The sequence below is a fragment of the Leucopleurus acutus genome (assembly GCF_964270905.1).
Source record: "Leucopleurus acutus genome assembly, chromosome: 20".
In the NCBI taxonomy this organism is placed as follows: domain Eukaryota; kingdom Metazoa; phylum Chordata; class Mammalia; order Artiodactyla; family Delphinidae; genus Leucopleurus; species Leucopleurus acutus.
In genome coordinates this window covers 19,759,222-19,787,044 of record NC_139162.1, presented here as the reverse complement: position 1 = coordinate 19,787,044, position 27,823 = coordinate 19,759,222, and the positions used below count along the sequence as shown (strand labels likewise).

The 27,823-nt window shown below is 51.7% G+C and overlaps 2 protein-coding genes across 2 annotated transcripts in view; one reads left to right on the top strand and one right to left on the bottom strand.

Moving 5' to 3' along the window:
- Window positions 1-717: 717 nt before the first annotated feature.
- On the top strand, window positions 718-9,195 carry CMTM3 (CKLF like MARVEL transmembrane domain containing 3; the record flags this gene model as incomplete). Its single annotated transcript, XM_082863580.1, has 5 exons — window positions 718-864; window positions 3,929-4,084; window positions 5,143-5,238; window positions 5,643-5,763; window positions 7,768-9,195. The coding sequence occupies 5 exons, from the start codon at window positions 718-720 to the stop codon at window positions 7,794-7,796; spliced, it is 549 nt and encodes a 182-aa protein (XP_082719706.1). The 3' UTR covers window positions 7,797-9,195.
- Window positions 9,196-13,022: 3,827 nt separating this feature from the next.
- CMTM4 (CKLF like MARVEL transmembrane domain containing 4) overlaps window positions 13,023-27,823 on the bottom strand; it is a 64,602-nt gene continuing 49,801 nt past the window's right edge. Inside the window, exons 2-4 of the mRNA XM_082863240.1 lie at window positions 25,608-25,784; window positions 18,550-18,648; window positions 13,023-17,477 (exon numbers count right to left, since the gene is read on the bottom strand). Coding sequence (XP_082719366.1) covers window positions 17,313-17,477; window positions 18,550-18,648; window positions 25,608-25,784 — 441 coding nt within the window. The 3' untranslated portion in view covers window positions 13,023-17,312. The remainder of the gene's footprint in view (window positions 17,478-18,549; window positions 18,649-25,607; window positions 25,785-27,823) is intronic.

The following is a 27,823-nucleotide window of genomic DNA, read 5'->3' as shown; positions in this document are numbered from 1 at the left end:
AACCCAGGGCTGGGGCAGACAACAAAGAGGCCGCAGGAGGCTGGGCTGGCCAAAGATGGGAGGGGTGGTCAGGGGAGAAAGAGAGAGGAAGTGGGGCAGGGAGCTGACAGTGGGGTGAAAGCCGCAGGAAGACAACAGAGAGGTCTCGCTGTTTGAAGGCCTAGGTTCCTGGATGCCCGACGCGAGCTAGGGCAGGAAGCTAGACTGGAGACAGCGAATGCAGACAATCTTCTGGGCAAGGAGAGATGGGTGGGAGCTCCGACGGGGGGCGGCAATAAAAAGGTCTCCAGCCGCCAGGACAAGGGTGAGGGGAGAATGCGGGGGTGAGCCTGAGGAAGCCCCAAGCCAGCATCACTGCCAGTCGGACCAGCGAGGGCCTAAGCAGCCCCGACAGCCAAAGTCCGAGGGGGAGGAGGAGAGGGGAAGAGGAGGAAGGCGGGCGGAAGAGGGGAGAGAGGAGAGGAGCGGGGAGAGAGGAGAGGAGGGGGCAGGAGGGGGGAGGAGGGGAGAGGGAGGGAGGCGAAGAGGGGAGGAAAGGGCAGGAGAGGGCGAGAAGCGAGGAGGGGCGGAGCGCGGGCGGGGCGGGGCGGGGCGGGATGAGCCCCCCGCGCCCAACTGGTCTGGCTCGATCCTCCTTCCGCACAGTCAGGGTTTCCGTTTCCCTCCTGTACGCAGAGTAAGGGGGAGCGAGGCCGAGCCGCGGCCGCTGCCGCCGCCATGTGGCCCCCAGACCCGGAGCCCGACCCAGACCGCGAGCCTGCCGGCCGCTCCCAGCCCCACGCGGCCCTTCCCGGGCTCCGCGCCCTCCTGCCGGCGCGCGCCTTCCTCTGCTCGCTCAAAGGCCGCCTCCTGCTGGCGGAGACGGTGAGTGCGGGCCCCTGGCCCCCTCCCGGCGGCGCGGAGACCCCTGCGGCAGCTCCCGCCTGCAGCTCCCGGGCGTAGGGCTAGGGGCGCCGCCTTCTGTACGGCCGGGTCCTGGCGCCCCGCCCGGCCGGTGCCCCTCGCAGCCCCGCGAAGTTGGGCTGAGATCGGCAAACTTCCGCGGTTTGGGACGGGCTCGCTGAAGCTCAGCCGCGGGTTGGAGGCGAGGCGGGAGCCGCAGGGAAGCTTGGGGAGGAGGCCCCCGACGCGGCGGCCGGGCCCCTGGGAGCTCGGCCCAGCGCTGTGTGACCTCCGGCGCCTCCGCCCTCTCTGGGCCTCTGGGACGGGCTGCGTCCCCGCATCTTCTGGCCTCCATCGGGGGCACCCCGCTCCGCATAGCCTCTCGCCACGCCCGGGCCGGGCCTAGGAGGAATCGGCCGTTCGCGAACCCCAGGTCGTTTCTCTGCTCCCTGGCCCGCTTTCTTGGGCTCAGGGAGGACCGACCGGGCCTCGAGCTGCAGGGCGGAAGCCAGAGTGGAGTCCAGCCAGCTGGGAGGGGGGACCCCCGGGGTTGGGTGAGGCCCGGGCCACACAGTGGGGGGCGCGCAGGGAGCCCACCCCCACCCAGGCTGCTGAGGGGCGGCCCAGCGGGGTGACTTCATCCCCCTCCTCTCCTCCCTCGCTAGGATCCAGCCGTCCCGCCCCCGCTGAGCTCCTTCCTCCTTCCCGCCCCCGCCCCCCACCCCAGGCCCGTCAAGAGGCCTTTGTCCTCGGGACACTCGGAAAACTCCTGCACTGTCAGCCTGTGGGGTTGGGGTTTGGTGCTGGGCCTCTGTGGAGGGAAGGGGAGGAAGAGGCCAAGCGGAGGGGAGGCGGGATAAGAGTGGAGCACTTGTTACTTAGATCTCCAGCAATTTGATAATCTGTCATTACTCCCACTTTGCAGACAAGAAAGCTGAGGCCCGAGCCTCTAGGGGATTTGACATGGGTCAGTTGAGGGCCAGGGGACAGCAGGGATCAGAGAGAGGAGGGTTCTGCCGCAGCCTCTCCTTTGTACCACCCAGAGCTGATAGCAGGAGGCCGTCCTACCACCTCCTCTGCCTCTGGGGTCAGCCCAGAGGTCACCAGCCTGGCACCTGCCGAACTCCCAGATGAGGCATCACGGTCCAGGACTCGCAGCTCACACTCCAGGGAGTTGCCTCCTGGTTGGCCACGCAGCCCCACTTTGGAGATTGATGGGAGCCACTTTTTTGGAGAAGCCTTGAATCCACCATCCCCTGAGGGGACCCCAACCACACCCCACTCAGGCCCACCTCATGGGTGGGGGGGGATGCTGGCCAGAGCCTAGAGGAGGCCCTCGGCAAAGCTGGGCGCCAAGAATCTAGGTCTAGGAGGATTAAGTGCGGAGGAGGGACGGATGAGGAGTGGGCACTGAAGACGCAAGGGGAGCCACTGGAGGTCACTCCTGCCCCCTCAGGTCACCTCTGGCTGCCCCCAGGCCCAAGCAAGTGGGGAGGCTGACATGGGCAGGAAGGGGGAGGAAGTTGCCACCAGGAATCAGGGACTGAGGAAACAGAATCGAGAGAGGGATCCCCAGAATCAGGCTTTGGGGGTAGGGGACAGGAAAAGGAGGGACAGAACAGCCTTTGGCAGAGGAAGTAGAGGATAGGGCCAGGCCAGGCCAGAGTCCTGTGGCCTTGCCTTCCTGGGAGGCCCTAGCAGCCTCTCAGCCCATCTCTACGCCTTAGTTTCCCATCTGTTCAAGTTGGGCTCAGCTACCTCCATGGTCATGTTCAGACCAGATACGGGTACTCTTCAGCTCATTTGTCTGAAGCTACCACAGGGCCTCCTGTAGGGCATCTGGGTGTCATCCCCACATAGCCCCCTGGCCCACTCTGAGCTACTCAGCCATGGACCTGCTCAAACCCAGCCAGAGTGACCAAAACCAGGACAGATAAAGGCCAGCAACCACAGGGCAGTGTTGCTTAAGAACTCCAGATGTGGAGTCAGCCAAGCCAGAGTTCAAATTCTGATGCCCTCTTCTTAGCTGTATGACACTGAGCACACCACTTCATCTCCCTGAACCTCACTCTTCTCATCTGCAAAGTGGGCTGTGCAGGGCACCTGGTGCCTGGGTGGTGGTGAGGAGCTGAGGAGGCCCCACAAGCCTCAGCAGGCACTGGTCCAGTGAACAGCCCCGTCATCCCCGTCTGCTCTTCAGAGCACACGGGTCTGCAGAACTAACCAGGGGCCTCGGCATCCTCACGCATCAGTTGCCGCCCACAGTGTGTGGACAGGGCTGCAGAAAACACTTTAATTCTTAATCAGTTCCTCACTACAGTTCACCCCACCTTTCACAAAGGCTGAACAAATGATGCAGCAGGGCATGAAGTGTCAGTGTCACCACTCCCTCTCCTGGATGTTTTCGCCTTATTGTGAAAATTTGCAAATATACCAAGAAAAAACCCCATATACCCACCACCTGGGTTATACTATTTGCTTTATCACATATCTATCTGTCCATCAAAACGTTTTATTTTTTGATGCATTCAAAGTAAATTGCAGACATCAGTATCTTTCAACTCTGAATACTTCAGCATGTGTATCATTAACTAAAGCACCACATTTGTGTAGTTTTTCAGGTAAATTTTTCATTCAAGCACAAATCTTGGGTGTAATTTTCTGAAACTGGCTCCTGCTTAGTGGACTGCCTTTGAGACGGCTTGGGTTTGATTTTCCCGTTGGGCACCATCTGAGTTGGTGGATTCTGCCGTAGAGCCTCTGGGGTGGGTGGGAGTGGCACAGCCCCAGGAGGCAGCTTCCTGGGGGGCTGGACGCAGGAGAGGCTGGGGCTTCCTGACTGGGTCCCGGCAGGGAGCTGGCCTGAGGTCAGGATGCAGAGCCATGCCCAGAGGCACTGGGGGCAGCACGGGTGTGCGTCTGATGGAGTTCTAATCCTGCAGCTGCAGGACTGGGCAGGTCACTTCACCTGCTGGAGCCTCCTCTAATCCTGCCTGCAGGGAGGGGCTGTGCACAGGCTCTGACTTCTCCCTCCACCACCTCCCAGGGTCTCTCTTTCATCACCTTCATCTGCTATGTGGCGTCCTCAGCATCCGCCTTCCTCACGGCGCCCCTGCTGGAGTTCCTGCTGGCCCTCTGCTTCCTCTTTGCTGATGCCATGCAGCTGAACGACAAGTGGCAGGGCTTGTGCTGGCCCATGATGGTGAGGGCTGGGGCCCCGGGAGGAAGGGGTTGACCGGCTATCATGGAGAGTTGTGCATTTCGGCCCTCACCCTTTCTTCAATGCACTGGAGGGGGCGTTTGCAGTTGGTTGAGCCTGGTGGGTAGGCCTGGCCTCGGATGATCCAGGCCCCACCGCACGGCAGCCACATGACCCAGGGCAGGTTGCCGTGCCTCCAGGGCCTCCAGTGTCCCTCTGTGAGGCTACGAACCCCAGACGGCATCCTCCCCCCTCGCCATCAGGTGGCGATGGTGTTCCCAACTGGGCCCATCGGCATGAGTCTTAGCCGCAGGAATTCTAGCCATTTCCACACGGGGCAGGGCAGGTTAACTGAGGACTTGCAGGGCTTACCCAGATCTCAGCCGCCTGACAACTCTTTTTATCACCTGGGAGAGCCCAGAACCCCATCCCGGACTTTGCTGTATGAAATGGGTAAGAGAGAAGGTACAGCAAAGGCTGCACTTGAACTCTGGTCTCCTGACTTCATACCCAGCGTTCTTCCTGATGGGCTGCACCCCCTGTCCCCATTTTAGGGACCAGTAGACAGAAACCATGATACATAAATGATCTGCCACAAGTATGTGGCAAAGCAAGGTCCGGGGCCAGATCTCCCTATTGGAGAGCCAGAGGGAGCAGTGACAAGATTTCCAACTTCTCCCTGCCCGCCAAACGGGGAAGTCTGCATCTGGGCCAACCCACAGGGAGAGCTGCAGCCTGGTCCGTACCCTGTTGTCCACCTGGCAGAGGACGGCAGCCTACAGGGGGCCACTGGGCAGGGGCGGGGTGGAGGTTGGGGGAGGACCAGGGAGTGCAGGTGGGGCCAGGAAGAGCGGGAGCGCCGTGGACGCTGGACCTGGGGGCCGCATGTGTCCAGGCTGCCAGGCCCATCCTCCTCTGACGGTGGGATTCCGGCCCTGTTCTTGGCACACAGTGCCTTTCTGAGCCCCTCTCCCCGGCCTCGGCTCCCAGCGGCCCCCTTCCCATGCTGTGCCCCACTCCAGGGAGCTCACGGCGCTGTGACCATGCCCCTCTCTCCCCAGGACTTCCTACGCTGTGTCACAGCGGCCCTCATCTACTTCGCCATCTCCATCACAGCTGTGGCCAAATACTCGGACGGAGCTTCCAAAGCAGCCGGAGTGAGTAGCCACTCTACCCCTGGGAGGGGGCGATGCCCAGTGATGCCCCACTCAAGTTCACCCCACTCCTAAGTGGGTGCCCCTCTTAGCTTCTTGGGCATATTCTGCCTCTGCCTCGGTACCTTGGACTTTGACGTGGATCTCAGCGACTCCACTGTCCTCTTATTGGAGATTTACTCTGCCCAGTGTTCAAAAAGGCTGTTTGCCAAACCAAGTTAACAGCTCGTTTTTCTATCTGTCATTAACGGGAGGGGTCTGTGTCCACCAATCTGAGCTACTTATCCAAGCAGATAAAAACAAAGCTGTGAGGATGGGGCAGTGGCTGCTCCGGCTGCCCCCCCCCATTCCCAGGCTCCCAGCTCCTGATGACATGTCCCATCCTCCCTGTCCCCTGTATCCCACAGGTGTTTGGCTTCTTTGCCACCATCGTGTTTGCAATTGACTTCTACCTGATCTTTAACGATGTGGCCAAATTCCTCAAACAAGGGGACTCCGCAGGTGAGACCGCAGCTGACAAGGCAGAAGGTAGGTAGCCACCCTGTGGGTCCCACCAGGGAACCCAGCGCATCACCTGGAACGGTTGATGCAGGGGCCCTGCTCTCCCCTGGGGACACTCGGCTAGTTTGAGGCTGGGGTAAGAGCATTTCCTCTCTCCCCATGGGCAGGAAGTGTTTTCACAGCCTGGTTCTCCTATCCCTTCATGCGGCACTGATCATAAAGCCCGCTGGTCCCCTCTGGGGAGCACAGGATTCCCCAGGGCCTCAGCCTTTCCAGGAAGGGCAAGCTGAGGGCACGCCCGGCACCTCCTCCTCATGAAACCTTCCCTGACGAGCCCCCAGCGCGGCCAGTCACTCGCCTTCAACTCCCTGGACGCCGTCCACTGGGCTGCAGCGTGGCCGCCTGTCCCACAGCAGCGCCCTCGCTCCCCAGTCTCGCCTACCCCCAGCTTAAGGGCCAGCGAACCAAGCTCTCATGCTTATCCGCAGCACCCAGGCAAACACAGTCAAGCTCGGGCTTGTTTCACTTTTTAGACCCAAAGAAAGTGCCACAGACTTTTTGGTCCCTCAAGCCATCCTTCAGCTCAGAATGGCTGTTGTGCCGTTACCTGATTTAAAAAACAAAAACAAAAAACCCCTGCAAGTTAGACGGCTGGTTTTTCCATCCGTGACAGCAGCCATACCAACGTGTCGCATCCTCGGGGTGCATGTGCCCAGCTGGGGGCCCTACAGGGGTGCATCCAAGCTCCAAGCTGGTTTGGAGCTTGTGATCTCCCTCAGGCCCTCCTCAGTCACAGCCCAGGGCTCTCCCGCCCGGGGAGGCCACCAGACGAGGTGGAGGTCCCTGCCCAGGGGGCAGGAGTTACAGGGGCGGTGGAGGCTCCAGCACAGAAATGCTGGGAAGCCCAGGAGCTGACCCGGGACGGAGGGCCCAGGCCATTTACCTGCCCCTTCCTCTCCACACCCCCAGGCAGGCTTTAAACGGAGAAGCAGGTGTCAGCTCCCTGCAACTGAGTAAATCGGATGTTTGGCTCAGCACCAAACTCCCCCAGCCTGGTGTCCCATGATCCCTCGCGGCCCTTCTGTCAGCCTCTGTTGATCCAAACACCTACAGAGGCTGCCATGTGCTGGGCCCTAGGGATGTGCAGACGGGCAAGGCCAACTACCTGCCCTCAGGGAATTCAGCCCAGACAGGAATTAGATCCAGAGACAAAGTGGTGATGTACACACACGGCACAAACGGGGCACGAGGAGCCCAGAGTAGATGTCAACCATAACAGCACAACGAGAGCTAACAGAGGTAGGGATGAAGCAGCTGAGGGAGCACCCACCCTATGTGCCAGCTAGGAGGCTGTGGAGGTGACCCCATTGCTGGGTTTTGATGGATGTATAGGAGTGTGCAGGCAGAAAAAAATGGGACAGGTGGAGGGAAGACAACAGAGTATAAAGGGCAGGTGAGGTGTTTCTCTGGAACAGGTGGTCGTGTCCAGTGAGGATCAGCAGTGACATGTGGCTGGACAGAAGGACAAGGGGGGGCTTTTGAGGGGCCTGTAGGCCCCGCCTTGGAGTTGGCATCTCTCCACTGAGTGCCTGCTGTCCCCAGGCAAGTGACATCGAAACTCCTGGGGCAGGGGAGACTGAAACTATGAAATGGCTAAAAAGAAGCTTCCTGATTTTCCAGTATGTTTTAGTGTCTTGGGCAATAGCTAGCCCCATTTTGACCTGCTGAACTGCGGGTTGGGGGGCAGATATACAACCCTGACACCTCCAGGTAAGAACGGCCCAGGCAGATTTGGGAGGGCCTGGAGCCCCAGAGCAAGGAGCATCTGGGCTCCCCACCTCCATTCGACTGCACCCAGAGGCTCCCAAGCACTTGATGGTCCTCGCGCCAAGCAGACGCCACCCACGGCACCATCAGCTGCAGGAGCGGCCTGAGCCCCGGGTTCCAGCTGACAGTGCCTCCCCGGAGATGGCTCCCAGGCACCGCTGGCCCCAAAACTCCTGCCAGGCATCCTCTTTGCTTTCCTTTCAGAAGAGAATTCCGACTCTGACTCTGACTGAAGACCCGACCTGCCCTGGCAGCCTGAGCCACGCAGGCCTCCGCTCCTGCACCTCCTGACCGTGCTGGCCGGAGTGTGGCCAGGGGACCGTGCATGTTGGGAGGGAGGCTGTGACTTCCCGCACAGCAGCGGGAGTTGCTGACGGAGCAGGCCTCCTCACAGCCCCAGGATGACGTTCCTGAGCCTGGCATACACGATGACACCCCTTGGCGCTTAGCACTCTCCAGCCTCTCTCTTCGTGAGGGCGTCGTTCCGCCACTTCTCATTTCTGTCCCACAGACCTTAAGCCCTTGAACCTCTGCCAAAAATCAGCACAAGGGGACAAAGCAGATAGAGCCTTGTTATACCACTGCAGGAAGCACGTCGTGCTGTGGTGAGTGTGGGGGAGAGACAAGACAGAAACCAGCAGAGGGCCATCCCTGGGCCCCAGCGGCTTCTGTCTGCATCTGGTGCCCCTGCTCACGGCAGGCATTTTGTTGAGAACGACGCTTCCAAGATTCTTTTGTTCAAGGAGCAACAGTTCCCTCTTCATTCTTTTTTTTTTTTTTTTTTTTTTTGCGGTACGCGGGCCTCTCACTGTTGTGGCCTCTCCCGTTGCGGAGCACAGGCTCCGGATGCGCAGGCTCAGCGGCCATGGCTCACGGACCCAGCCGCTCCGCGGCATGTGGGATCTTCCCGGACCGGGGCACGAACCCGTGTCCCCTGCATCGGCAGGCGGACTCTCAACCACTGCACCGCCAGGGAAGTCCCCCTCTTCATTCTTGAAGCAGGGAGAAAACTGGCCTTTGCTGTGTGATCTAGGAGAGAGTGGGTCCCAGTGCCCATGAGTGATACTTTACACCCTTGGAGACCATATCTTCTTCAGATGACATGCCTATTCTGGGTCTAAGACTGTTTCAAGAAGAGCTCGTAGACTAGCTTACCAGGTCCAAGAGATCGAGGGCTCCACACGACAAAGTGGCAGTGACAGCCCCCAGGGCAGCTGGGCAGGCCCAGCCAAACCCTGTCTTTCCTTGGGCCGTCAGCAGGCCAGAGGCTCTCGGGCCCTCAGGACAATGTGCTTCTGAACACCTGACCCTCACGAGGGGCGAGACGTGCCTTCTGTGTTCACCTAAGGACCTTATTATGCTGTGCATGTATCTTCAATGGGATTTTGTAACTTTATAATTTTTTTTTTTTTTTTACACAAAAGCAGCTTCTTACATGGCATTTCCTGTGACCCAAGAGGCCTTGTGAACGAGCCAGATCTCTGGACTCATGTTTTGGACATTTGTAATCTTTGTTCTTCTCTTGCATGTGAATCTCCTACCCTGAAAAAAGCCATAATGGATTAAATCAGACTGACTTGCTGCTTGGAGTGTGTGTGTTTGAAAAAAACCTTACACACCCGGAGCAATGCTGCCGGGTGTCATGCGTCAGCAGAGTGGTCCCATGCGCTGTGTAGATCCTGGCAGCTCCAGGTTACAGCAGTGATGCACGCGCACTTGTTCCCCGCCAGGCCCCCGCTAGGCGTCGGCACGTTTACTCTACACCTCACACAATCCTCTTTCACAGTTCAGGAAACTGATGGAAGGTTCGGTAACTTGCCCAGGTCCTCACAAGAGGCCCAGGGTCTCACCCACGCATCAGGCTCACGTCCCGTGGTAAGTCAGCGCTTTGGCCCCGGCGATGGAAAAGGATCGAGGCATTCTGCCCCAACTTTCACACACAGTGTGTTCTGAAAACACGTATGAAAGTCGACTGTGCAGAAGCCAACGGGCCTGTGGGTGTGGCCCCACCTCGCCAGGCCCAGCCAGGCCCAGCCAAGCCGCCTGTGGACAGCGACACTGCAGAGTCCTCACCCCCAACCGTGGCTGTGTTCAACCCCTACCCTACGGGCCTGTTTCAGGATCCGGGCCACAGCCTTTGAAGGGGCGGGAGGCAAGGCAGAGCGAAGAAAGAGATGACACTGTTTTTACATGTCCGTTTATTAAACAAGAACTCCTTCATGACAATTTAATACAGTATTTATTAGCGATTAGTGTTGAGAAAATTATTTCCCTCTACATACAAAAATACAGATTTGAACACTATGAAAACAATCAGGACAAGTACCATGAAAAATTGGTCCTTCAAAAGAAGTAAAGAGGGAAAACTGAGGGCAGCACGAGGCTTTGTCTGCTGTCAGGGACAAACCAACAGGAGCAAAGGCTTTGGGGCCCCCAAACCACTCCAAATGAATAGAGTCAAACGTGGGAGCCTGTGGGAGCCGGGTGGTGCCCACCCCAGGGCATCCACACCAGCTTCAAAAGCCAGGATGGGAGCTCTGACCTACCAACAGCGTAAACCAAAGTTTGCCAACCAGGCGTCACCTCAGGTCACCCCGCAGCTGTGTCTACACTGTTAAAGGAAATAGACTTTTAAGAAGCAAAGTGTAGTAGTTGTTAAATTAACATTGCCCCTCTCCCAAGTATCACTGGGCCAAGTACCGAGTAATCACATGGGAATTATCAGCCGTCTGACTTGACTTCCTTTGTTAGAAAATGACACATTCCGACCCTTCAAAGCGACGCGCACACACACACAAAAGCTACAGTTGTATGTTTTAATAAATCCATTCCTTCATTTTAAATGGGCTCAGCGAGTTTACTCAAGACTTTTCTTGACCAGACATAACTCAGTCCTGCAGGGGTGGGAAAGCAAAAAGAGCAGCCGGCACGTCCTCTGTGTCTTAATTTCATCAAACTTGTCACAGCAGGGGATCTATTACGTTTGGGCGGGAAACCAGGAAGGGCCACGGAACCTACCCAGGGCATCCACAAACCAATCTGAGATCCGAGTGGAAGGTGAGCCCGAGACCAGCAGAGATTCCCCCCCCCCGCCCCCCAGCACGTCTCACGCGGGCAGAGGGAGGCTGGCCAAGGCGGAGGACGGCGGCCTGAGCTGATCTGGAAGACAGACACCAGCCAGAGAAAGGGCTTTTTTCACCGTTTTAGACCCAAAGAAGGGGAAGTCAGAGCACCGAGAATGTTCTGTTCTTTTTTTATGGAACCACTTTCCTCTTACTGTTTGAGATGAGCAGTGGCTGTTCAAACTGAAAAAGGGGTTAAAAAATGCCAAATGCAGTTATACTGATTAATAACTATTTCACAGAAATATATTCTTACTCTCAGACTGTTTAAATAAGCAGAAACGAGATGTTGGGGAGAAAGCAGCAGAAAACAAGACAGGAAAAGCCGGGGGGTTGGGGTTTTTTTTTTCTTCTTTTTTAAGATATATAATGAAGTTTAAAGGGAAAACGACCAAACCTCAAAACCAGCATTGCTGGAAGCAATATTAAAAGGACAAAATCTAAAATCATGCTACAAAAATAGTGTTATCTTGTTTAACTAAATGTACATCTTTTTTTTCTTCAATTCCATGATTGACAAGAGTGTTCATGTGACTGACACACGGAAGGCACCAAAGGTGAAGTGATTATTATTTGTCTTAAAATACACAAGACATAATTACCTACTTTGGGAAAAGAAAAAATACAGTCATACCTGTAATAAATAGTTAAGTGTTTTTGCCACGGGTTCCTGAACCCCTACAAATTTCAACATATACAAATAGTTTCGACCCCTAGCATTCTTTTAGAGGAAACTACATCAGAATCAAGTTATGAAAAGCACTGGTTTTATCCACATACGTCAGTTTCATCATGAGGCAGGATTTGAAAACTCGGTTTTAAACGGGTTGCGGAGTGACAGTTGGAAGCAGGCAAGAGGCCTTAGCGGCCTGGGCCAGTCCCGGGCGGCGGTACAGGCATCCTGCCCTCCCGCTCCCCCAGGAACCCTTGGACCAGCCAGTTCTCCCTCCAAGCACTGAGTATCTGCCTTCCTCACATCTGCAGAAAGGAGAACAGAGTTGAAACTTGCAAAACCATTCTGGAACATGCAGGAAAGCAAAACGGCCCACGAAGGGAAGCAGACAGACCCGGCCCTGCCTGCGTGGACACCAGGCCCCCATGCTGTCCTCGTTTCCTGACCGTCCCTTCAGGTGGCTTTCCTGATAAAAGGGGTGCTTCCTACCGGGTTTCAGCAGTGTCCTCCAAAGACGACTCAGATTGGATAGTTCCAGGCTACTACTGAAACCCGTACAAACCACTGTCAGATCAATTGTGTCACGCGTTCTCTCCTCTGAGGTGCAGTTATGAAAAGAAACTTTGGGCCTCTCCCTAATCCCACCAACAAAGCTGATTAAGGTCATTTGAGACAAGTTCCTACTCTAAATTAGAACCATGAAAGTTCTGATGTAGCTCACTAGAGTCCAGGCTATTAACCCCTTAATGAAGGCTCTCGGCCTTGTGTAGAATGCATCCCAAAGAAAACACAACACTCCAGGGTGTCTAGATAGCAAGTCACCCAAATTAAAGTCTTGGCATAAAAACTAGACAACAAACTAACCCTGTGAAAAAGAGAGACGATTCAAGGATCCATAAACTAAACTTTATTCTAGGCAAGTTGCCACTGATTTACTCAGCGGACTTACGGGTAATTTTTTTTCTTTACTTTTATGTTTATAGAATAATCAAAACTAGAAAGGAAAAAATAAATCCCCAAGGTTGAGAAATTATATCCAAATGGAAAAAGAATCTAGACCAAACGAAGGGAAACTATATCAGAACCCACCCCTCTGTGTCAAGCCTAAAAGTATATAAATGCCATTTACTGGTGTGAAGAAAAGTTAAACAAACATTCAACTTTGAGAAGAAAATTCTTCTAGATCTAACAGATATCGAGGGTATTTTCTTTCAGAGACAGTTTCTAAATAAAAGAAATGTAAAGAGCCAGATATTTCAAATGACCTTCTCAACCGACAGTTATGATTTCAGAGATATCTGCTGAGAAGAGAAGAAACAGGAGATTTCATAAAGAGCCAGGAGCGTTTACAAAGCCACGGCAGGCGGTGTCAGGCCTGCGTCCTCTCTGAGGGGCACCCAAATCAGAATCCGAGTCACCTGTCCAGACCTGTGAGTCCCCAAACTCACACCAAGAGCCCGGCGCCAAGGCACGCTGTTCCCCACGCTGGCTCCTGCTCTCCGGTGGGCTCCAGAACACAAGACCTCGCTTTTCCAAAGAGGGCAGGAAGCATCCTGGGTGGGTAACCACGTCCAGTGCTCTTGACAGGCCCACGGCAGACATTCTGAGCCTCCCCCTCCTCCCTCTCCCCTCCCAGACCCGCCCCTGCTCCCACTTCACCGGCTGTCACCTAGCTGGTCCTGGGAATGGTTGCTGATGAAATAAGAGGGAGCCCCTGAGTTCTGCGAACTTCACGAGGAGCCAGAAAACTGTCTGGAGACCTCACACGCTAATGGCAGTCGCTGGAGCAGGAAGCAACTTTTTATTTCACTTGAGACAGTCAATCGGCAGCAGCCTAGAAGGTGTTTTCACCTTTTGCTACCTGTGTAACGTCATATTTTCCTGTAAACCAGAGGTGGAGAAAATGAAAATCTGGCACTGGCACAAAGACTTCATGGTTGCTTTGTTTTGAACATGGATGGCACAACGGGACCCACTTCAGTCGTCACGGCCTCCCAGAATCACTACAGGGGCCGCACGTTGTCTCCACACTTTATTCATCCGTTAGGACAGATTCTAAGAACGACCCACAGAACATCTTGTACAGCCCGAGATTAGGAACTTGGTCCGCCTCTTAAACACGTGGGTTTCTTCCCAAACAGCACATGCGAGTCAACAAGAAAAGGTGAGCTTGGGCCACACACACATGAAACTGGGAGGGGATATTCAAGGGTCATTCGCTGCAAGCAAGAATTCACATACACATGCAGACAAAAGGGTTAGTGCTTCATCTCCTCAGAGGCCGCATGTGGCTTAACCCAAGATTGAATCACTAAGAAACCTTCGAAGAAAGGCAGATGAAACTGCAAACTTTAAAAGAGTAGGAAAGTTTTCAACTGAGTCACAAAGCTCTCTCCAGAAGCATCCGACACAGGGTGGGGTCGGACACACTCCATGCCTGCCCATGGGCATGAGCCTTTAGCCAAAGGGCAGTGATGGTGCCCGAAGGGCAGGGGGTGGCATCCACCTTCCAGAGCCGAGCCCTCAGAACCAGGCTGTGTCCTTGGCTTCCCTGGGGCCAGGCCGGGCTTCATCCACGCTGGCATCTTGGTTCAAGTTGCCATGGAAGACATGGCCATTGGGACTGGGCAGGCTACTACATTCTTGCCTTTCTGTGGACAAAGGGAATCTCTTGGACGACTGTTGCTGTAGAGTGAAAATCTATTTTCTTTGCTTTAAATCGAACTTCTGTTGTGAGATTTTAATCTGTAACTGGCTTTGTCTTTCCCTGGCTTTATATGGAGCCAACAAGTATCTTTAGGCTCTCGTGATTAGAATCTCCCTGTATGAAAGGGAAAAGGTACTTCCCCCCGCCCCACCCCGTGCCTTCAGCAGTGTGAAGGGAGGCTAAAGGAGAATCAGAGAAAAGAAAAAATACCGCATCGACCAAATTGATGCCAGGATAAACTTTCTCTGAAGACGTCAGTGTTTGCATCCATCTAAAACCACCAGAGTTTCCACCAAATGCTTGAGGGTTTCAACCATCCAGTCTCCAGGAACAAATTCAAACATACACAAGTCTGGCACCAACTATGAAAGCCAATATCATCCCACCAGAAAACTGAGAAACACTAAGATTGCCTCAGCCTCAAAAATGCCCCAAACCAAACTGACATGGGTCCATATTGGAACTATTAAATGCAAAAATAAGCTTCCTTCAGTCTGCAAAAAACAGTCCTTTTAAGCCCCCCAAATCTAGATTGTCTTGTTTGTACACACAGACAACATACGGAAAATGCAGGCGTCTTTCCATTCACACTGGACAACCATATTCCTTCCTCCTCACCACACTGCCACGCGTGACAGGACTTATGACTCTGCATCACACCAATTTGCATACCTGGCCACTTCTGGTTGTAGTGGGAGCTTATTAAATATAAAGAAATATATTTACAAAAACCATGGGAGAGTCTCATGGCACAAAGGACATTAAATAGTTACAGGGGAATAAATAATTCCAAGATTCTAACACTAAGATGCAAATTATTCAATAATTCCTAAGTGGCCTATGGCACAAGGTGTCACCACTTTTTATCATCTATCAGCGTTTACAACTGCGATGGGCTTCAGAACCGTTCCTTGCAGCTGACAACACATCCTCAGGAGGCCAATAGGCTCCTTTCGACCAGATGATAAACTGGTTTTACTGAAGTGACTTGGGAAAATTGGGGCAACAACCCTGCCTGAACAGTCTTCTATTTTTCAATCTCACTTCAAAGGCGGCTTTTTTATTGAGGCCAAGTAACATGAGTCCCAGCAGGAGGTTTCTGATACAGTTCAGGGTGGTCCTTCTAAGTGGGCCCCATTTAATGCAAGGCTGAGTCTTTGTGACCCTGTTTTTAAATGGAACTCTCAAAGGGAGAGAAGCCCCATTTTGACTAAGCATATACACTCAGCAAATGCAAAATAAATATATAAAATGAACAGATAAAATCCAGATGTCATAATCTCCTCAAAAATCACTACACATAATAGGTATGGAGTTTGTGAAGCATGGTTTGTACGGCCTCACAACATCCACGGGAAGAGGGCTCCGTCAGACCCGCTGTGACCAGGCCTGGCTGCCCTCTGCGGGAACAGAGGGAGGGGAATTACCGCCTGATGAGCTGGGTCTGCACCTGCAGCCCAAGGCCCCTGAGCAGACCAGGGGTTTGAACAGGTGACCTGGGTCACGGCCCTGGAAAGGAACTGCGGCAGAACTGGGATTGTATGGGATGTTCAGTTCAGGGAGCCCTAACCCCGACCCTTCAGAGACAGCACAGTACCGTTTCCTGCGGAATCCCCAGGCAAGCAGCGCTACCTGATCAATCCACCCGCGCGGGGAAATCAGACGCTGCTCTGCTCTGCAGAACGTGATGCCATGTGTGCACAGCTGGACACTTCTCACACAGGCTCTGCTCGCCCCACCCCCAGACCCAGACCCTCTCTCTCGTTACACCGCACGCTGCTGAAGCTGTAAACACTCACTAGGACAAGATCCTGGGGACTCTCCACGTTAATGCAAAATCTTCCCACCAGCAGTAAGCGTTTTTTTCCTCGGTCAGGGAGAAACACAAAATATTAGAGCTAGAGTGAGGTTTGTAAACATTAAAAACAGTTCAGAGTGAAAACCTGACACGTTAAAACAATTTTTCCATAAAAGATACAATTAGTCTCCAACAGAAAAAAAATAAAAAACTACAGCATCGTAGGGGCTCATTTAACTCAGTCACCACAATAATCGTCACTTTATCGAGAATCAGTTCAAAACCTTACATAACTGGAACTTTCCCCTACAGATTCCAAGATCGACATTCATGGTTACGACCCTGAGGCACAGGGACGACCGTTCCTCTGAAACATCAGTGAAAGGGTGTGTCATGGTGCAGATTCAAGTATTTTCAAATCCTAGACAGATCTACTCAGAATCACTCTAGACCTCTTCTCAGGCATTTGAAAATCAGTGCACACCCCTAAAACAGAGGTGTGTCCCCACCTGTGGTCCATGATGCCAGCAAATGGGCAAGGTTTCGGGCTGGGGGAATGGACTGTATTTCTTTCATGGCTTTTACCTGGGAAGGTAAAATGACAGAGAATCTGCAGTCCAGCCTCAAAGTATTCAGGAAAGGGAGGAAACTGGAAAAAAGATGGTCCCCACATTCCTGGAGGAGAATCTGAGATTCAGGGAGGTGATTCATTTGAGGAAGCATCAAGGGATTTCTCAGCAGGGCAGGAAACAAATGGTGACCCTCCCACAGGTCAGCAGCGCCGCGGCGCTGTGCCAAGAGGATGCCAGCTTTTCCCACCCGCCTCAAACCCCAGACCCAGCGAAAAGCTCCGCCAGCACACCCACCGCCAAGACCCTCAGTGTCTCACGTGGCTTTCCAGGCTTGTGCTGGTGTCTCGATGCCCCAGGCATGGAAAACAACGGGAAGAGGGGGATCCTGGCAGTGAGACTAACACTGACCTGGGGCAGCTATGGCAGCTGCCCCGGAATCACTGCTCACCGACTGTTCCAACCATGTACCTTCATTCCTTGATTTCCCCCCCCCCACTCCTAGCAGCCCCCATTTAATCCAAAGTCCTGACTTGTCACAAATACATATGACAGGTGGCTCAGAGTCAGACGTGAAGCCTGTGCTCAGGGACAGTGAAGTGGACATGGCAGCCTGTGAGGCCAGCGGCTCCCAGGGCCACCAAACCAGAGGATCTGGGGACCTGTCCCGCCCACCTCTTTCTGAACAGCTGGGCACGGGACTCCCTGCCTCAGGCACCCGCCACGAGGGCCACTGTGAAAACCCTTTCCCAAAATGAACTTTTACCGAGGAGGACAAAATTCAACTTAGTCACATGAAAATCTGACGTGATGAGGGACAGAAAAACTTGATTGAAAGGACGGGCACAAGGAGCAGAGGGAAGAGGACTCTGGCGCGTCCTCACGTGTCCAGGCGCTGGATCTCGGGCCGGCTGTCCACGTCTCTGGACTCCGTGCGGGCGCGGATGTAGTCACTGGCGCTCTGCTGGCGGAGGCTGACTCTCCACTTCTGCGCGGCCAGGAACGCGCTCACCGCGTGCGCCGCGGTTGCCAAGAAGCCAAATATCTACGAGACACAAACCCAGTTAGTCCACGGGCACGTCAGCCGTCTGAGGGGTCTCTGGGCAGCTTACAATGAGCCGAGCTGCAGCAGCTCTCCCAGCTCTAACCCCAACACGCAGCCCCGCTGAATGTTCAGCTTGTCATGGCCAAGTTCATAGTCGTGTGACCCACAGAAAGGCAGGCTAAGGTCTCTTTTAAAGCAATTAGTCTCCAGCAGAAGTGGTTCTACAAGGAAACAGAAGTGCCTCTTTCACAGACCTTCATGACACTGGTACTCGGAGGAAAATACAATGTAGATGAAACACCATGAGATGAAAAATCAGGGTCTCGCTGTGTGAGCCCCAAATCAAACCGCAAGACCTGACGTTCCAAATCACAGCCCCCAGCCCCCACCTGCTATCCAGCTGCCACTCACCTGGGCAGCTCTGGGTGGGCAGCTCCAGGGTGAGAAGCAGTGGAGTTTTAATGATAAGATAATGCCTGATGAATCTACTGACTAAAACCTTGGAGAGCTAACAGATTAGCATTTTTAATAAACCTTTTAACCATCCCCCCCCCAATTACAAAAGTGCTACATATTCTTTGCAAATACAGAACAATAAGGAAATGCAGAACACAGAGGGAGAAACTCTTTCATTGTCTGGCCCCATCCTCCCCAACCCCACCCCGATGGCAGGCATCTGCTTCATTAACACCCCATCTCGGCAGGGAAGGCCCTTAAAAGCAACACCACTAACAGACATCCAGGGCTCCACTGGGAAGAGACTAAAGCAGGAGTTCGCAAACCTGAGTGTGCATCTGAGAGCTTGTTAAAACACGTTTCTGACTCGGCAGCTCTGGGGGGGGCTGAGAAGGGCATTTCTAACACGTTCTCGGGTGATGCTGAGGCTGCTGTTCCAGGGACCACACTTTAAGAACCGCAGCACTGAAGGAACTGGGACCTCCGTTGGCCCAGTGACAGTATTAGCAAAGAAAAAGCTAAAGGAGAAGGAGTAGGACACAGGCCAGGGGACCAGAGGAGCAAGGCACAGAAAGTGTACAAATCAGCCCTGTTTCAACCCGTTGAGTTCACTTACCACGGCAGCAATTTCTGCACCGGTTTTGTGGTTTAAAGCAGCCAGTACAATGGAAGCAATAAAGAAAAAGAAAGTGCTGAGTCCAGTGTTGACCAAATCCTAAAGAATAAGACAAAATAAAATCACTTGAAAAGAAGCATTTCATGCCTTGCCCTAAACGCAACTGAAGAACTTTCAAAATAAAAAGCACAACACCCCGCCTCTCTGCTGCCTCCATATTTTAGTCTTGATGGCCCACGGGTATTGGTCACACAGAGGAAGGCAAAGAGGATAACAGTTAATGATGCTATTTGATATATCACCACAGCAAAATCCACATTTTAACCAACCACGTCATGTTACCACTTCTTTTTTTATTTTTTATGTTTTTTTAGATGATGTTGGGGGTAGGAGTTTATTAATTAACTAATTTATTTTTGCTGTGTTGCATCTTCGTTTCTGTGCGAGGGCTTTCTCTAGTTGTGGCAAGCGGGGGCCACTCTTCATCGCGGTGCGCGGGCCTCTCACTATGGCGGCCTCTCTTGTTGCGGAGCACAGGCTCCAGACGCACAGGCTCAGTAGTTGTGGCTCACGGGCCTAGTTGCTCCGTGGCATGTGGGATCCTCCCAGAACAGGGCATGAACCCGTGTCCCCTGCATTAGCAGGCAGATTCTCAACCACTGCGCCACCAGGGAAGCCCACTTACAAGCTTTTATGTAGACATATGTTTTCATTTCTCTTGGGTCATCACATGATTTTATTTTTCCTTTATTATCTGTATCTTCCACTTTTTCTGTAACAAACACTTACTACTTGCACAGTTTAAAAGGCTTAAAACTGGAATACTGCAAAAGTTAGTCAGCATCAATATCTTGAGTTCCTTGGCCATGAAACAAAATTAAGGCTTGTAGATTCACCCTTCATATTAGGGAGCAGACACAGGTATGCCTTCAGATGTGGATTTGGGGATGGGTTGGGTTTAGTCAACACTGGTGCTTTTTGGTTTTGTTTGTTTTAATGCTTTTAATGGGGCATGTACTCATCGGTCACGTGCTTCATGTCTGCCACTGTGGTAGCTCCCCTCCCTGCAGTCTCACACCCAGCCAAATTGCTTCCTGGGGTGGGGGGGCCCAGAACACCCAAGGTTGCAGCCCCTTCTTAGGCCAGGAGATGAGGAGGAAGGGCACCCTCATATACACATGCTTTCTGGTCTCTCCTTCATTAACACACCAATAAGCACAGGTGGGAGCCGAAGTAACTCCAATAACTGATCATCGGGATCCGGCCCACAGAGAGGTTTGACTTGTACACTGTTCAAAATAGATTTGAACAAGCCAGCATTTAAACATCAGAAGACTGCACATAATAAACTTCTAAAAAAAACAAACAAAATCCATCTTTCAGCTGCTCTTGAAAAACTGTCCTGAAGGCCCATGAAGTAACACAATTGGCTGTGACTGAGTAGGAGAACAACCTCTCCGTCTCCCAGACCCCTGGCCCATCTTCTCACTTGCCCATTTCCGCCACATGCGCAGCCCCAGGGGACCCTGAGTCTATGACCCTGATCCAATCCTAGAGAGTGGGCCTCCTACAACGTATCCCACCCTTCCATACTCTGTGCCCAGCGAGCACCTGTTCATCCCTCAAGGCTCAGCTGGAATCTGGCGTTTTCTCCGAATTTCCCTGACTGGCCTGCTCCAGGCCCCCTGCCCCGAGGAATCCATTGTGTTCTCCCAGGCCTCACACCAAACGGGATCACCCAGAGCACACATACCACAGTAGAGTGGCATCTACCTACCCTGCGCTTTCAGTTCCCAAAACCTGGCCCAAAGCAGGTGTTCAATACCACTGGGCTCTGTGGTTAGCTCGAGTCAGCCCTACACATGGACAAGAGAAGAAGTTTACAACCACTCGGACCATACAGTGCACTGACTTGTGCTCAGATGGCCCCAGTATCAAAGGGATGATCGTAGTACTGATGACAGGGGCAGCTACCATCTACAGAGAGCCCACTGTGCCAAGCATATAACTCCCAGTGTCTCACTGAGCCCTAACCTAATTACCATCCAAAATACCTATAATAAAGGGCCTTTAGAGATGAGGAAATTGAGCCGTAGAAAGGATGAGTTTGACATAATGAAAAATATATATTTGGTCTTTGTCCCAGATTCCTTGCAATTTCCTGAGTGATAGGAGTGTCTTTCGTCATTCTTTTTTTTTTTTTTTTTTTTTTAATTTACTTTTGGCTGTGTTGGGTCTTCGTTTCTGTGCGAGGGCCTTCTCTAGTTGCGGCAAGCGGGGGCCACTCTTCGTCGCGGTGCGCGGGCCTCTCACTACCGCGGCCTCTCTTGTTGTGGAGCACAGGTTCCAGACGCACAGGCTCAGTAGTTGTGGCTCACAGGCCCAGGTGCTCCGTGGCATGTGGGATCCTCCCAGACCAGGGCTCAAACCCATGACCCCCAGGCAGACTCTCAACCACCGCCCACCAGGGAAGCCCCATCTTTTGTCATTCTTAACGAGGCCCTTTCAACTGTCCCTGAGTTTATGCTAATGAAGTGACTCTCAAGCCCCTAGATAATTTCTGGATGGGGGTTGGTTATCAGAAAAACCAGCCAGGTGATTAGAGTGTTGGAACTTTCAGCTCCACAGCCCCTGTGGGCGGGAGAGGGGCTGGAGATTGAGTTCAACCTCCAAATGGCCAAAGATTTTAATCAACCACGCCTACGTAATGAAATCTCCATAAAAGCCTGAATGACATGACGGGGCTCCACGTGCCAAGAGGGTGCTGCCCCCCAACTCCATGGGGACAGAGACTCCTCCGGACCCTGCCCTACGCATCTCTTCCTTTTGGCTACTCCTGAGTTGTATCCCTTAGAACAAGCCAGAAATCATAAATAAAGCACTTTTCCAAGTTCTTTAAGTTGTTCTAGAAAATTATCGAACCTGAGGAGGGGCTTGTGGGAACTCCTGAATCTGCAGCTGGCCAAGCAGAAGTGCAGGTCACCTGGGACCCCATCTGTGTCGGGGGCAGTCTCACGGGACTGAGCCCTTTAACCTGTGGGGTCTGCACTAACTCTGGGAGTTAGTGTCAGAACCGAATTGAATTGCTGGACACCCAGTTGGTCTTGGAATTAGAGAAGTACTCAGTGTGGAAAAACTACACAGATTTGGTGTCAGAAAAAAACCACATACTTGGTGTCAAAAGTGGTGTCAGAAAACACTACACAATGAGTTGTGGCGAAAGCCTCAGAACTCTGCAAGTGGCCCTTCTGGGGGACTGTTCTCAACTCACCACAGCACCCAGCCTGGGTTCTCAGGTCGGGAGACATCTGTGGGAGGAGCAGGGGCCACAGAGGCCACTAAGAAGGAACACCAAAGAGAAAGAAGAGAGACTGAGATTGTGGTGTCATCAGAGGCAAGAGGAGAGAGTAGGGCAGGAGGGACTGAGCTGAGCGTATTCCGGCGCTGAAACGGTTGGGGGCGGCAGGGAGGGCTGGGGAGCAACCATAGGATCCAGGAGAACAGAGGCCCCCAGTGATGCTGACCAGAGGACTTTCAAGGACAAAGTCAGGGGAGTGGATGGGGGAGGGGAAGAGGCAGTCCTCCTGTTCGGGAAGGACACAGGGAAGGCTTTTTGGGGTGTTGACACTATCCTATCTCTTGACCCAGGTGATGGCTACACAGTCTTTTATCATTCTTCACTAAACTGTACATTTACTTTTACAAGTTTTTCTGAATATGCTCTATTTGACGATAAACGCTGAGACAAGAGATCAGGAAGCAGCGAAGTAGAGAAGGCGTGTGTGGACCTCCGTCTGCTTTAAAAAGTTTGGCTGCGCTTACAGGGCTTGAGGGCTCTGAGTGCCGGCTAAGGAGAGTGGGAGCGCCCGGGGTCAATGGTAGGAAGAGGATGGAAGGAGAGAGGGACGGGGTGGCAGAGGAGGCCAGGGGCACCAATCAAGGTGAACACAGGTAGAACACATGGGCCTGTGAGCTCCCAATATACAGAGAAAAACACACATCACAGAATAAGTCCCATAGAGTCACTAAAAAAAACAAACAAAAAAACAAGCTGATATTAACACACTCTTTCTGATTGCATCAAATAATGCTTGTATAAAATATATACTTTGCATTGTCCTCCTTATGTACCATTTTTCATGCATATGTGAGTCAACTTATCTCCCGAAATGGCCCAGTTTTCTAAATCTATACCAATCACACCCTACGTCACTCATCAACTGGCTCTCTTGGGGTCAAGAATACTCCTACCACCTTGTTAGGGAAACACACACACCCAAGGCCAACCCACTGTGATGATTCCAGCCGGATCAGCTCTAAGAAATCACTTTTGCTCCCGTCCCTGAGAACAGATGACCTGGGCTCCCATCAGTAAGTACCATCTCCTCGAGTCCATGAAACTTACATACTCTTTTGTTGGATAAGCAGACACCTTCACCTGCTCTAAAAGGGTGGAAATCCTGCAAAGGATCCCAAAGGACAGAAAGTGTTCTCAAGTGACCACATCACCACCCGGTCATCGGCCCTAGCCAACACCATCCGAAAGGACAGGAGGGATGTTAACTTTCCAGTGAAAAAGATGCACTTCGATATAACCCCAAAAATGTGGTTGTCAACCAGTGAAAGTCTTTCACGGTTAAAATAGAAAAATCAGGATTTAAGAAAGCTCAACAAATAGGTATTTCTGGAGATAAGATAAAGGCCAGTATGAATTAGTCAGAAATCTGAAGTATGAAGTCTTTTTTGCTGTTGTTATGGTGATCTGTGATCCTTTTTTAATTAATTAATTACCTAACTAACTGATTATATTTTTGGCTGCGCCACACAGCTTGTGGAATCTTAGTTCCCCAACTAGGAATTGAACCTGGGCTCGTGGCAGTGAAAGCGCAGAGTCCTAACCACTGGACTGCCAGGGAATTCCCAGTGATCCTTTTTTTTTAAATTGAAATGGAGTTGATTTACAATATTATATTAGTTTCAGGTGTACAGTACAGTGATTCAGTATTTTTGCAGATTACACTCCATTATAAATTATTACAAGCTAATGGCTATTATTGCCTATGTTATATAATATAGTGAAGTATAAAGTCTTCTAACAGATTTATGGCTGTCAAATAAGTAGGTAAGACAGAATTAAGGGAGTGAAGTCAAAGCTGGTGGAAGTTTACAGGAGAATGATGTGGCTGACAGACACCAAGGGCCTCTGACTCACAGTAAGGTTAATATTTCTCATACTGGCAACAGCACCCACTGCTTTGGAGCCTATATACACACTGTCTCATTTCATTCTTAAAACAGCCCTGTAAGAAAAATATTATCATCTCAACTTGGGGCTCTTAGTGACTTGCCCAGGGTCATACACAGCTCTTAAGATCCACCTTGGACTTGAATGCAGACAGGTCGGCCTAACTTAAAGCCAGTGGGGTTTTTTGGTTTTTTTTTTTTTTTTTTTTGGCTGCATCGGGTCTTAGTTGCGGTAATGCAGGCTCTTGCCCCGCAGCATATGGGATCTTAGTTCCCCAACCAGGGATCAAACCCGCGTCCCCTGCGTTGGAAGGCGGATTCTTAACCACTGGACCGCCAGGGAAGTCCCGCCCCTGGGTCTTAACCATCCTAGCAGCTGCTTCTTTGTCAAACAGGATCTCCAGCATGGTTTCATTCACAGCCCGGTCCAGCCCCTCCCTCAGAAAGTATTTATTGTGGCCTTAGAAACTCCCGGGGACCTGGGTTTCCAATGTACCTTGCCCCACAACAATGACCTTGCCCCCATGGAGCCTGTGTGTGAGTTGGTGGGGGGGCGGTTTGTGAGGTTCTCTTGCGCTACCTGTTCATTACACTATCAGTTTAGAGCACAACTCTGTAAGCATTTTCTTATGGATAACACAGACTTCATCTTAAAAAGAGCTGAGACATTAAAATCTGTCACCAAAAACTGACAAAATGCCTCCAGTATCTTGAGGTTTTAGAGCTTTTTTCTTAGTTTTCGATGCCGGGACAAAACCATCTGAGTTTGCAACTGACAACTTTTCTAGTCCAAGTGTCTTTTTATTTTTCCTCCTAAAAGAGTTTGAACAACACAGAGAGAACTCTGTCAGGAAAACCATCTCCTCTTGGTCCCCCACATGAACACCATGAGAGTGGCCCCACCAGGCAAGGTGACCAGCCCAGGCCTCCTCCTCCTGGGCTCCTGCACTCGGACCACACTTTCCACGGTGCTGCATACACCCAGCACCGGCCGCCAAGAGAGGAGCCTGCATGAGGGCAGGTGGTCTCAGAGCCCCCCACCCACCCCCAGGCACAGAAGGAGAGGCAGCTGATAGTGCTTGCCTGTGTCTCCCTAACTGGTTCCCTGTGAGCTCCTGCACGTGCTGATCTGCAAAGAAATATCAAGAAAACCGAGGGCTGTGAAGTTCCCTTTTCCGTTTGGCACAGTAAGGACAAGTTACACAAGCCCAGGAAAAGGGGCCTGGGAGTGACCGGCCCTGAGATGCCTATGCCGGTCAGAAGGTAAGGCTGTCAAACAGAGTTAAGACCCCCAAACCACAGAGGGAAGACGACACATTTCCTCAAGACTCTCTGATCAAACCAGCAAACCGTCTGGGACCTCCCAGCTGCTTTGAATTTAATAATATTCCTAGGTTTCACAAGTTAATGGCAATTTCATTCATATTTTCAATTCTTCCTGAATCAATATTTTTGCAAACAGCTTTCGGGTCCAGTGTGAAAAATATGCAAACGTATTAATTCCATGTTCTCTTTCCCATATTCTATAAATATCAACATAACCAATCTTCTCAGAGGACCCCAAAATCGAAATGACATCTTTAAAGGGGTCAGAATAATTGTTATGTTTCTATCATTAGTGAAGATTCCATTAATTTTGTAGTCATTTTATTCAACCCAGTAAGGAAATTTAAAATTTCACAGTTGCATTACAATGGAATATTTAAGTATCAAAAAGAGCTGGAACCAAACATGCCATGGACTGATTCCTGCTTTCCCTGGGAGCCGTGCAGTACCCGATGCTTTCCTAATCTGAGAGCGTGATTTCTACTCACTGTCAGGTTCCAGTTGATCTGGGGGATCCTCATGTGAAGGTTGAGACTGAACAGAATCAGCAAGACTCCAGTCACCACAAACGCACTGCAGCTCACAAACTCAAAAAAGTAGAGGCCTTCACACGGGGAGCACTCCATGATGGTCTCTATGCAGATGAACGCGATCAGGGCCAAAATCTGGGAAGAAAATTACAAACACACATGTACGTGTACGTTCAGCACACATCTGTGGACACACATGTCCGCAGCATTTAAATAAAACTCAACCACCGCCGCCACATACAGCCCCGGAGTTTTTCCTCTGGGGACAGCAGTATCACGGTCAGGGATGTGACCTGATCCAATTCTTACCCAAGAACAGGTATAGTATAGGGGGCTTAATGAAAGGATCAGATTCCTCATGGGAACAACCAAGCCCCACCACAGGACACTGACACCAGGCTGGTGCCGTGCAGCTCCTCGTGAGGAAGCAAACAGGAACATGCCCTCAGTGGTTTCAGTCTGCCTCTGCCACGAGTAAGTGGACACTGCCTACACACGCTTCTCATGTATAGTCTCCACCACAAGGATGCCAAACATCAAGAGAGCAGGGTCCTGGTGGGATCTGCAACTACCTTGCTGGTTCAGCTGAGGTCACACAGGCTGACTGAGACCCTTGATGGCTTTAGGAGAAGGATTTGTATAACCTCCTTCCCCCATTTAGAAGTCCCACCCCAAAATAAGGCCCACCTAATTAACTCATGAGCCATGCTTTTTAAAAGTTTATCATTGGACTTGATGATAAAGAGACAGCCTGGCAGTTTATAAAAACATTTTAAATCTACAAACAATAGAATCAATTTCTTTCGGAAGGACCAAAGTAACACTCTAGCAGTATGTCCCAAGCGATGAGAGATCATGAAAGCAAACAGGTATCAATGGAAATCACCAGTTTCAAAGGGAGATTTCAGGAACAGGAGGCGGCAGAGGGGCTGAGTTAGTGGCCCTGTGATCAAGGAAAAGTCAGGTGGTCTTACACCTAAAACCACCCCAGTCTTGGGCTCCTGGTCTGTACCCCACTTCCGCAACCGAGCGCCTCGCCGCCCACTACCTGTCAAGCCTGTGCCAGAGCTTCCAGGTCGGACCTCCCCAAAAGTCAAGGAAGCACAGGCAGGCAGCTCTGTGGTTCCAGATTTGTCCTTAGAACCAGCAACGTCAGCATCACCAGGGAGCTTGTTAGAAATGCAGAATCTCTGCCTCCCCTCCTTGACCTCCAGAGTCACAGTCTGCTTTTTGGACAACAACCCTAGATGACAGAAGTGTGGGAAGCATAGGAGGCACAGGCTGCTCTGGGGCCCTTCTCCACCTCCAGGAGTCCCACTCATGCCTTTCAGTGCCACGCTCAGCTCACATCTTCCCCACGCCCTTCCTGATTGCACCTCTCCCCGCCAGACGTGACTGATCCTACCCTCTCCCAGGAAAGCTTGCACGTCTGTGGTTGCATTCCATCTATCACACTTGCCACCATGGATCTCTCTGCCTCCTGAGCTCTTTGAGGGTAGGGGCCAGTCCATCTCCCTCCACTCCCAAGGCACCAAGCTCACTAACCTGCACAAAGCCAGCGAATGGGGGCCCGGGGAGCCTCTTCAAACCCACCCCAACAATTCCTGACGGACTTGTCAGTCTCCACATGAAAGGAAGGGAGGCTCTGCTTTTTCCATGCCTTTCTAACAATATGTGGTCTTTCCATATTTCTATTCTAAGTCAACACGTAACAATTATGGGCCTTACAGCATACTTTGTGCTTCTCCTAATGGCTCTCCTTATAATTCTCTACAGAACCAGACACTTTCATTCTCAATCTGAATTACATGCCTGACTTGCAATCAATTCACAAAGAAAGAGTTCATATAAGGGAAACTCCTAAAAAAATTTTTCTTTCTTTTTTTTTTACCCCTGTAATTGGACCTAGTAATCTTGGGCAAGAAATAACACACATCAGTATAGAGTTACAAATGTCTCTGGTATGCTAACTTCAACCGTATTTGTGTGGGAAGGTAACATCTACATTCTTAAATATTAAAATTAAAATGGTTTCAAGAATATGCAAATCCAATAGGCAATTCAATAAATACAGACAAAATTCCCTGCTCTCTAGCTCATATGCTAATGAAGGAGTTTTTAAAAAGTAGATTAATAATGTAGCATGTTACACAGTGATAAATACAAAGAAGAAA